This window comes from Danio aesculapii, chromosome 4, assembly GCF_903798145.1.
Source record: "Danio aesculapii chromosome 4, fDanAes4.1, whole genome shotgun sequence".
NCBI classification, from domain to species: domain Eukaryota; kingdom Metazoa; phylum Chordata; class Actinopteri; order Cypriniformes; family Danionidae; genus Danio; species Danio aesculapii.
This window is the reverse complement of record NC_079438.1, coordinates 51,514,397-51,526,467: the sequence shown is the minus strand read 5'-3', so window position 1 is coordinate 51,526,467 and position 12,071 is coordinate 51,514,397. Positions and strand designations below refer to the sequence as shown.

Below are 12,071 nucleotides of genomic sequence, written 5' to 3'. Positions count from 1 at the left end.
CTACCCTTGTTGCTGTTTGGTCTGAGTGTGTGTGTGTCCATACATTTGACGTGCTCATAGACATTATAATAAAAAAAAGCATGGTCTGCTTTCAGTCCGTTTCGACATGTCAGCGTGACCACCAGCTATTATAATGTCTGTAGGTACAGCCAGTCTCTGTTCATAACCAATGTATCAAAATTTCACTGATTTCCTGAAATAAACTTTGAGTTTCGGTATAATCCAGCGCAGCCCTTTAATAATGAGCTGAACTCTCCTTCCTCTCTATGCAGTATTGGATGAACACAATATGTAGCGTATTACTCTTTCTTTTTCTACTTTTGAAAAGATAGAAGAGGACAAAGTATCAGACTGACTCCTAAATGTTTTGGGGTTTTTTGATTCATTAATACGCATTGGACTCAGTGTGTAAGGTTTGTTTACATAACAAATTTTACGCATATAAATACGAAACAAAAAACGCGTAAGAAAATTTTGGACCTTTAAGGTGATGAATGCAAAAAAAGTGGAATAATGCAAAAAAAAAAATGTTGTTAAAAATTGTAACATCAACAAGCAGACCTCATCAGATCTGCATAATTCTCACTTGTATGTCACAGGACTATCATTCAGGTCCTCTAAGACACTTAACGCCAGAACACTTAAACTGTGACTTCATAAGCATCGTTTAGAGACAGCGTTTTATTTCTTGTTATTAGCGCAGCGTTTTATCCGTATTAACTCGAGCCGCTCTCTGCATCAGCCGGGGGATTGCATGTGCGTTCTGAATTCAGTCTCTCCATTATCATGCACCGAGATCTCTCTCAAGGGCAGAAAGGAAAAGCTACTGAATAAACGCTCGCCAATTAAAACGCTGCATCTAATCTCGCATTACGTATTCCGAAGCGCTAATCGGCAATTAGCACGTCCTCCACAGGCACCTTTAACAAGCCTTTCACCAAACACACGAGTCAGAAAAACACAAGGATTGGAAACCCGAAGGGAATTCTCACACTTTAGAGAAAAATACAAGTGCTTCTTGAGATGAGAGGACGACTGAAAGATTTGATTTTATGCTTTTGCTTTTCAGGATCGCAGGCGACACGGCGCTCTGCAAGAACATCCACGAGTCCGTCAGTCGACAGATGCGCAAAAACTTTGCAAAAAGCAAATGGAGAGTGAGTACAAGTGGATATTTAGAGTACTAGAGTATAAAATGATTTTTGGTGCTTGTTCAAACTACTTGAGCTGAATCAACACAAATCTAAAGGTTTTTTGGGGGACAGCTTAATTGTTTTATGTTCAATCCACTTAAATTTGTAAAAATTAAGTTGACTTAATCAATTTGTGTTGGGACAGCATAAAGGAATTGCATGGAAGCCAGCATTTTTTACAGTGCAGTGCTTTGTGTGAATTGTGTAAGTAACTTTCATTAATCTGGAAACAATCAGTGAAGCTTTTTTTTTTTTAAACTAGGTACAGTCGAGGTGGCATTTTTATTCTCACAATTCATCCATGGTTGTATTTTAAAAGAAAACGTATTAGATTTAACCAATTACCTTTAGCAGACCATGAAAATTTTCCAAAAACTCAAAACAAGTCTGTCTGCATCAACATTACAGATGTTTTTTTAGGTTTTAATTTATGAATTTTATGGCAAATTACAGTAAAAAATTAAGACAAAAATAATTACAGTTTAGTATCAACTTAAGCACATACAGTGAAATAAAAAAAAACATACCAACAAAAAAGGTAAATAATAATAATGTACATAATTACAATTGATCAATCTGGGTCACACAATACACTGTACCAATTTGCTAGAACAAGGACTCAGTCTATAACTGACAATAAAACATGTTCTTGGATATATTTCCTAAATGGGTCCCAAATTTTATTAAACTGCACTGTAAAAAAAACTAAAATTAAATTTCAAGGCACCAGCTTCAGGACATTTTTGAGTTTACTCAAATCGAGTCAAGTGCAGTACTTGGGTTGAAAATTGAGTCAACTCAAAAATTTCTGCAGCAAGTTGCCTTACAATTTTAATTTGTCAACTTTTTTTTTACAGTGTGGTTAGATGAACCTTAAGAAAGTCAAATTTTTTCAATTTTAGGAAGAAGAGGACATCACAGATCCACTGTGTTAGAGTTGAAGGTTTTTGATATTTCCTCCTTAGCAATATTAGTCGTTTAGCCAGGAGTTTTGCAATCAGATTAAAAGATTATATAATATGGGAGAAATCCCAAAAATGGCAATCAGTGGGCAGGGGCAGATAGATATACCCTCAACGTTACAGATGTGTTGAATTTACTATTGGAAATAGAGAGAAAACAGATATGCTTGCGATGCTAAACCACTGCTAAAATACTACGTTATAATACTAGGCATATTGTCTTTTTCATGCTGATAAAAATACAACATAAACTAAATAACAGGGTTTATACACATTTATACTACTAAAATTTCATGACTTTTCCTAGACTTTGAATTTTAATGTCTATGTATATGTGGTAAACAATAAGAAAAACAATGCATGTTCAAATTTATTACACCATGTTGCAAAGCACGCAACACTCTATTTGGTTTCAATGTATTTTTATATCTATGTAAAATTTACTTCGATTACACTTACACAGCACTAATAATGAGAGAGTATGCGATTGGCCAAGGACAGAAAAGAAGTAAAGACATCTAACCTATATTCAAGTATACAGATATCTGTTAAACAAATTTCCAAGACATTTCCAAAACTTTTCCATGCCTGGAAAATATTGTCAAAATTGCATGACTTTTCCAGGATGGTCATAACTGTGTGAACCCTGAAATAAGCTAAACGTAACTCTCATTCAGTATATGGAACTTTTGTATGACAGTTCCGCAAACCATATCTGAATCTGTTTCATTTGTTTTTGACCATGACATTCTGTCTCTCCACTTAACAGCAAGCCTTCAATGCCACGGCGGTGGTTCGCCACATGAGGAGACTGCAGTTGGGCAGTAGTATGGGAAGCAGCATGGATCAGTCAAACACCGCAAACCAGAACCGCATACTGAACGCAAACCCACCGCTCAACACAACAACGAATTCCACCGCGCCACTGACCCAAAATCAAAAATCTGCTCCAAACCCAAACGCCATTCTCATTAATGACATGGCCACAGGAAACACCCCCATACCACGCAAAGACTGTTAAGTATATGTTTTAACATTCAAGACAATACACTGTAAAAATAAATCTTGCTGCATTCTTTTTTGTTGTTGTTGAATCAAATGAACTTTTCTAATCATCTCAACTCATATCAATCAAGCTGACAAAAATATTAGGCTAAACTTTGAATGACTTAAAAAATGTACATAAATCGTATTAAAATAAGTGAAAGTAACTTAAAAACATTTGCATCATTTTTTACAGTGTAGAAAATTTTTTCCTGATTTCAAAATGCATCCTGTAGTTATGTATTTCTTTCCTTGCCAAAAATAAAAAGGATTAGACATTTTTACCATGACTACATTCAGTTTATGTACCAAAAAGCATGTATTTTGAACAAGGGTCAATAAAGATATTGAAAGACTCTATACTGCTTTTAATTTAAAATATTTCAAACTTAAATTTTGCATGATCATTTATTCTTTTATATATTTTATTAATTCCTAAATAGGTTGAATTTTTTTGGATAAATATATCTGTTACACTGAATGACATTATATTCATTACAGTGAATGATATTTTATTTTAAAAACAAATATATTTCATTAAGTTTACTTGAAACATGAAAGTAGACATAAAATTCACAAATGTGTTGCCTCTGCTCAAGGAATAATTGCATGAAATGGTTTTGGGAAAAATTTTGTAATTTTAACTTTTGATTTACTTATAACTTTAACATTTTGTGGACTAAGTTTCTAAGTTTTAGTTTTATTACTGTACTACAACAATGTCTGACAAAACATTATATATATATAATGTAAAATTCTGACCAAATACATAATTATTCATAATATGATTGCAGTAGTTCAAATGCAAAAACTTCATGGTGCCATCTGAAATTTTCTTCTAAAATGAGCCTTTTTCTCAGACTCCTAAATTTATGTTCACTTATTTCACATTAAAGGCAATGAAAATTACAGATTAATTTCCATAAAAAAAGAAATTACTCAACTTATATTCTCAGGGGCTAGAGAAAAATGCTCATTTTAGCATAAAGTGAATTAGTCGTGAATTATTAGCCCCTTTGTATATTTTTTTCCCCCAATTTCTGTTTAAAGGAAGTGAAATTTCTGCCATGAAACTCTATGCGCGCACAGGCTGATAGGTTACTTAATCTGCTCCTGTGTCATTAACTACATAGCACAGGAGATTGGTTTCTGTCACCTCTCATCCAATGAGAATGCTCCTCATCAGTTTAAATTCTCCGTGTCATTTTACGCTGTCAAGCTGTGGTGCGTTTTCGGAGACCCTCCTCCACCCCAGCTCCACCTGTGTTTAGATCTGCTAACAGGGTTTGCATATAAATTGTTTGCAGCAGCAGTGTGTTATATTCTCAGATGGCATGTCTGTGTATATACTGGCAGTAGCAGGTCTTGGTACTTGCTCTGCCATAATAATCAAAGCAGCAGCGTAACAGGTCTATACCGCCAAGTCCAAATACATCAACGTTGTCGTATACATATTCATTACCATACTAAATCCCTAAATTTTTCAAAACATATCACTAAACATAATAGCTTGTTCTTTTGAAAAATAATAAATAAATATAAATATTGCTTAAGGGGACTAATAATATTGACTTAAAATGGTTAAAAAATTTTATAACTGCTTTTATTCTAGCCGAAATAAAACAAATAAGACTTTCTCCAGAAGTAAAAAATATTATCTGACATACTGTGACAAATTCCTTGCTCTGTTAAACATCATTTGGGAAATATAAAAAAAAAAGAGAAAAAATTCACAGGAGAAAACATTGAAGTAGACGTGTGTGTATTTCTAACCAGTGTATTTGCATTTGTAGGTACCGTCCCTCCCCACACGTCCTGTTCTCTGGCATCAGCTGCTTCCTCCTCCTCAGGGGCGGAGCCATGCAGGCCCCTCCCTCCCTCCGTTGCGTCGGTGAGCACAGTGGTAACTGGGACCAAGTGACGCCAGGTTCTGCGGGGGGAGAGCTGGGAGGCCACAGCGCTGTGAGCCCCGCCCCTCAGCCCACCCCCCGCCCTGCCGTCCAATCAGGCAGAGGACTAACCCATCGCCATAGCAACCACTGCGCGCGCCTAATGCACTCCTGCCATTTAACCTCCAGGCCACAAGAGGGTGCAATGCATGCAGCGGCAGGAGACCAGATTTCCAGCAGACGGCTTCCTTTTTGAGAAGTGATTTGGACAGAACTGTGATGATGTCTTTGCTGAGAATGTGCTACAAATCCTGCTACGAGCGCGGAGGTGTAGGTGCGAAAGTGCGTGCATGATTATGTCCGACCTTATAAGAGGGCGGCGCCAATGTCAAACGATTCTACTATCATTACATGTCTAGCTCTTCCCTCTTTCCCCTGTCTACTTTCTCTATCTACTCACACGTTATTGTAATTCTTGTTAGCTACCATTTTCTTTCGAGGTTTCATGCTGACCTGCTGAAGTGCTTTTAATAATCACGTTTTACGACTGTTTTGAGACATTTTCTGAGTCGAGACTTTCGGTTTGCACACAAGAGAGAGCGGTTAGCAGAAATATTATCGTTTTTTACAAATGCAAAAGATGGGAGATTTTCAATCTCACACCTCACGATTGGGTTTGACATCACAAAATTTTCAGTATCGGTTAAAACACGCAATATATATTTGATTGCTATCTTTTTTGAAAAAATGCAGAGAAGCAGCAGCTACTCTCTGCGTGAATTGTGACTTTAAATAGACACTGAAGGTGGTAGTTATTGAAGTACATACTGTAGTTAAACTGTTAATAGTCAACACAAACACACACACACACAAATCTCCCGAAAAGCCATGGCAGCGTCTCTCTGCGCCCCAGTGTACGAGTTCTCAGGGAATTCCGCAGCTGCACTGGGCGCCATAGTTTGAGATCGTCTCATCCAGTCAGAATAATGTCGAAAATGTAGATAGAAAGCTGTTTAGCTCTTATAATGATTGTATGACGGTTTGATCGTGCTGAAAATGTTATGCTAAGTTCACGCAGTATCAGAATTAGCATACTGTGAAGGCTTTTATCAATTACCGCTTCATTTTACACACAGCTGTGCACTTCTAAAATATACACAAACAAATATGAATGAATGAGTTTGACACATGTGCCACCTAGTGGTACCGCATTGTATTAATCCGCACTATTTATTCAGATAAATTGCGCTTCATGCTAAAACACTCCTGATGATGAAAACTGTATTAAGACCTCAGTTATTTCAGTGGCAGAAGTAGATTAAAAAAATTTATTTCAACGTCATGGGACGTTGCATTTTGTTTGGAAATTAAAAATGGGTTGACGTCAGAACCCAACGTCAGGCCGGCATCAATGTCCAAAATCGGAGAGATGTTGCTTTTTGCGTACAGTACCTACCAACGCAACCTAAAAACAACAAAATATCAACGTCTAATAATGTTACAGCTTGACGTTGTGTGGACGTTACCAATATAATGTCTATCTTCATGCAGAACAGCTCAATTTTACTCACAGATATGCTCACACCGCTTCTAAAAATACACAAATGACACATAACATATGAGTGCATGAGTTCAACACATGCGCCACCTAGTGGTACTGCATTGTATGTATCCGCACTTTTCATTTGAACTGATGAATTGTGCTTCATGCAGAAGTCAGAAAACACTCCTCATGATGAAAACTGTATCAAGATGACATTTATTTCACTGACAGAAGTAACTTTAACATTTTTACGTGATGGGACGTTGCATTTTGTTTGGAAATTAAAATCAGGTTCGACGCCAGATGCCAACGTCAAGCCCACATCAATGTCCAACATCGGACAGATGTTGCTTTTTGGTTACTTACCAACGCAACCTAAAAACAACTAAATATCAACGTCTAATGATGTTACAGCTTGACGTTGTGTGGACGTTACCAACATAACGTCTGTCTTCATGCAGAAAACACTCTTGATGATGAAAAATATATCAAGACGACAATTATTTCAGCGGCAGAAGTAACTTGAAACATTTTTAAAGCCACAGAGTACAGCACTTCTGAATCATAAAGTAAATCAAGTCGATTTCTCCATACGTCAAAACATTAAAAATGAAATCTTATAGACATCTAAAACCTTTGTGGGCCATTGACCTAAGAAAATGATAAATGATGTTATCATCTTGCTGTCAGACTGAATTATTTCAGTTTAATTTAAAATAAAAATCATACAAATGCTGGTAAAACCTGGTATTACCCATGATTCTGAGAAACAAACCTCCAAACTACTTAAATACGTATTTATATGCATATTCGATAACCATAAAAATACACAGTCACCATATTGAAATCAATATTTGACTACCATTCCCTTCATGGGATTGTAGTTCTTTATTAAAGCCATACAGTCTCTTTAGGGCTGATTTGCATCTTTATATCTTTGGCTTTTTAAAAGAATCCCTATTAGAGAAATGAATGGAAAAACACTTGGGGATCCAGTGCTGCTGAGATGAAAAAAAAAAAAAGTTGGCAGGTCTGCAATGCTTCTGCAACTTTCTTCATGACTTTTAAAGACCGTTTTATAAAGATACTGCTAGATATTTCTATTTGAGAAGTTGTTCATTATAGCCATGCTTCCTTTCTTGCTAAAAATATAAAGGTAAAATTAAAGTGGCTTTTAAGCTTTGTGCATTCATCATCAATTTTGATAAACTTTGATCAAGTTGGTAATTCTTAAACAACGTGAACGCAGCATAACTTTTATTGACTGTAAACATCTTTCCATACAATTCAAAGTGGCTGAATTTCCAGCATTGGTTTAAGGGCTACGTTGAGGTTTTTACACTTTCGTATTGAAAAGCGACTGGCTTTTTCTGTCACCGAACGGATCTGCTATTATGTCCCGTCAGGTTTTTAAACGTGACTGATGTCTTCTTCGCCCTTTATGGTTTGCTAATATCACAGGAGGGAACCTAGTCTAAGGACAAGGACTTAGGAGCGCGTGACATTTTCCAAAGTGCCATCGAATATCTTCATGCATTTCCCATTAGTCTCGTCCTGAATGTTTGTTTCGGTGTAGGACGGCACCTCACCGTGAGGGGCTTTCAGCTAATGGCTTTATTTTTCCGTCAGGTCATGCATGCACCATTTTGTCTTCGCTTTCACACTCGAGAGCAGTTTGTAATCTCCCAACAGAGAAGCTTTTCATGAAAAAAAAAACTAACTGGGGCGATGTGATGCTTTCATATGGTTCAAACTGCACATTTCCACATCTACAGTGTAAGCATGAGGTGTTCGATAAGTAACAGTTGTTTAAATGAATGTTAAGCTGTATCTGTGTGCATAAATGTCAATTACCACTGGGAATTATTTTGATTGGTCTCTAAGCTTGAAGTAGTTCTTGGAAAGAGGGCTCTGTTAAAGTGATTTTCATTATTTTTTGCACAAATTTGTTATTACCCAGCAGGCACAGGACATCAACATAGCGTCAGAGATAGAGATAGGAGCATCTCTATCGGAACATGATAGAGACAGGAGTTGAACATGATTATAACGGTGAATAATTAATATTACTTGTACAATCAATTAGTATCAGTGTGATACACTTAAGAAGAGAAAGTCTTCAACATTTCTAAATATTCAATAATAATAAGCAAATTATTAAAATATGCATGAACTAATTTGAAAAGGTTATATAGTACCTGGTTCTGTAAAACAACTTTCTCTTTCAGTCTGGAAAATATCTTCACACTTTCGCTGTGAAAACACTGATGCGGCATGTGATCTCCTTAGCACTCATCGAAGCAAACGGAGCTACAAATCATCCGGTCTGCGTGGTTTGGCTTATTAATAGGTTTTTTTGCGTATAGACGTCTGTGACAGTAGTTTTTCACTGTGCTGACGGTTTACGTGCATCACATTCGTTCTTTTGTTAGTGTAAGTAAACGTCTTTTTGTAGACATTTGCACACAGTTTGCACCTGTAAACACAGCGCCCCCTCTGTTAAAAAAATGTATCGCGATTAATTCAACATTTCTACTGGTTGGAATAGTCACGTATCTGAATCGATTTTCAACCATCTCACAGTCAGTGTTGCCAACTTAGCCACCTTGTAGCTATATTTAGCGACTTTTTACACCCCATTAGCGACAAATTTTCAAAAAAACGACTAGCGACAAATCTAGTGACTTTTTTGTGTGTTACTGGAGATTTTTATAGACTCTCCTGTTTCCGTACTGTACCGTCCTTACTCTTAACGAGCTGCAAGTGATGCCTCAGAGCACTGACAGGCGGCCCAGTCCTCGTACAACAGTCTCTCCCACCTGCAGCCTGAGAGCAGATCACTCCTTTGCGTACCGACTAGGCATGGGACAATGACCGGTTTCAAGGTATACCGTGGTTTGGAAAAGTCAAGGTTTTAAAACCGTCAATTTTCTGTTAAACCGTTCCTAAGGTGTGTACGATTTTTTTTACTTTTTTTATCCAGCAGAAAAGATCTCCAAAGATATTTTACATTTTAAATATAGAAATCAGTGTTTTTGAAACTAATGAAGACAGCAGAAGTCAATAATTTATTTGAATTATTTAGCCTGACATGTTTACTGCTCCAAAATATTATAAATGTTTCTCAAAATAAAAATATATTGCGTTCGTAAGAGAAAAAAGTTGTAGTTTTTTACCCAGACATTTAAAAAGAATATGATTTAGAGCAGTGATCACAATACCGTGAAACCGAGATATTTTTATCCAAGGTCATCATACTGTCAGAATCTTATACCGGCCCATGCCTAGTACAGATGGCAAATGATTTAGCACCAGGAGTGTGAGGTATTTCCATCGTACAGTCAAACCAATCTGCTTCTGCTTTATTTTAACAATTTAATTTGACCTTGTTCACAATTACAGATATTTTTGTAACAGTTTCGGAACTTGTCTGAGTTTAATACGTCTGAGAGATTACTGCAAATTCACTACACATCTATACTGTATTCAAACAGTAATAAATTAAGTTAAATTGACATGCATATATAAAGCATAGTGCTAACATAAATACCCCTTTATTAACCATAGGCTCTTAAACAAACTGAAACGGTAGAATGTAATGACATCAGTAATATGCAAATTGATGTATGATGTAATCTAGCGACATTTAGAGACTTTTTCGGCCAGAGCTTAGCGCCTTTTTATTGAAAATAGTTGGCAACACTGCTCACAGTGAATCATTACATCCCTAATGATGTTCCAGCTTAACACTGTGTGGACGTTACCCAATATGACATCTATCAGACATTGAATTTAGTTACCATACCTGACGAATAAATGTCAGTACTTGACGTCATGATGTTGGTTTAAGATCTTGGCTCAACATTGGATTTTGATCACTTTCCAACACAACCTAACACCAACAAAATATCAACGTTATTTCACATCATTATTGGACGTCAAAATAACATTGTCCTTAGACGCTGGTGACCCAAATCTAACCTAATGTTAACATCTTATAATGTTGTGTGTATGCTGGGTATATATCATGGCTTCAACTACACATTTCATACTGAAAACAGTCCCCTCAAGTTTTCATTTTAAGGTGAATTCACTTTTGAATTGATTTTTATTTAGGACAGAAGTGGAATTGTTAATAAAAGGACAGTCATTTTTGTCAGAATTGATATTACTTTGAAAACGGTGCATTTCATAGTAAGTGCAATTCTGTTCTAGTCATGTTTGCCTATTTACACTGAAAAACATATGATCAATTAGACAGCATATGTTTTTAGGTCATTGTAACTTATTAAACAAGTTAATCATGTTCTAAGTTAATTTTATTAGTCATGCAAGCTGTTTTAAGTCAGTTTAATATAATATAAGTTCAATGGACTCATAAGGTTAGATTCAGATTTTAAGGCAACCAAGATTTTTTCTTCAGTGTAGGGACTTTTCTTAATGATTTTCAGCGGTAATCGAACTTGACTTGAATTGGACCTGGAATTTTTTTGGTCTCAGTGTTCATGTTATATGTATTTGTGTGCATTTATTGTGTAAAAATGCAGGAAATGTATACGATATGCTGGTTTTTAAACCCTCGGTAGGATGTGCAGGACAAGTATAAACCAAAATCTTTTTGTTTTTTGAATGAGCATATATGAATATATCTATATATACAGCTACTGCCACTCCAAGCCAAACGTTAATGTATTTAAATATAGAAGAAAAATTAGGTATACTACTTACTTTGGTATTACGATAGTAATTAAATCCAGTAAATACATGCACACTTATGTGCCATGGCTCACATACACACACACACACACACACCCCAGTCTGTGAGTGTAATGAAGGACAGAGATAAAGTCAAACACAAGTCCGTCAGTTCACTTGGATTACAGCATCATTGTTGTCTGTCTGTTTGTCCCGAGCGAATCTCTCTGTGCGTCTAAAGGCTTTGTAAATAGACTGTGATCGTGACGTTGTCTGTCATGTTGTTAGTGTGTGTTCTGTCTTTCAACTCATCCTCTAAACACTGCCTTTCTCTGGCCACACACTTGACTGTAACACAGATGTATATTCGCAAACTTGTGTCTCAGTGTTGTACGTTCACATTTCTATTGTACAAAGTTCACAACGAGCGACATGGTGAATATTATAACGCTTATCAGTTGTGATGCACCTTTTCCAGAAAAGTCTTTTTTTTACAAACTCAGGCGTCACTTTTGCCTCTTACGATGAAAAAGCTGTGACTGACAAGTGTCTGTGCTACCCAGTGACTGTGCAGTTTTCAACTTGTCCCTTGAATGTCGACTTATTTGCAAATGAAGAGAGAAAATTACTAGCAACTGCATCTGATTTTTGTTTTCTTTAAAGAATTGCAAGCATGTTAAATGCGCTTTCTGAAATCAATCGATTATTTGCATACTTTCAAGTCCATGTAACTATATGTATGAAG

General features: G+C 36.3%; 1 protein-coding gene across 1 annotated transcript in view; it reads left to right on the top strand.

The window, feature by feature from the left end:
- camk1da (calcium/calmodulin-dependent protein kinase 1Da) overlaps positions 1 to 8,494 on the top strand; it is a 104,646-nt gene extending 96,152 nt beyond the window's left edge. Inside the window, exons 9-11 of the mRNA XM_056456030.1 lie at positions 1,070 to 1,157; positions 2,925 to 3,171; positions 4,993 to 8,494. Coding sequence (XP_056312005.1) covers positions 1,070 to 1,157; positions 2,925 to 3,171; positions 4,993 to 5,120 — 463 coding nt within the window. The 3' untranslated portion in view covers positions 5,121 to 8,494. The remainder of the gene's footprint in view (positions 1 to 1,069; positions 1,158 to 2,924; positions 3,172 to 4,992) is intronic.
- Positions 8,495 to 12,071: the final 3,577 nt, after the last annotated feature.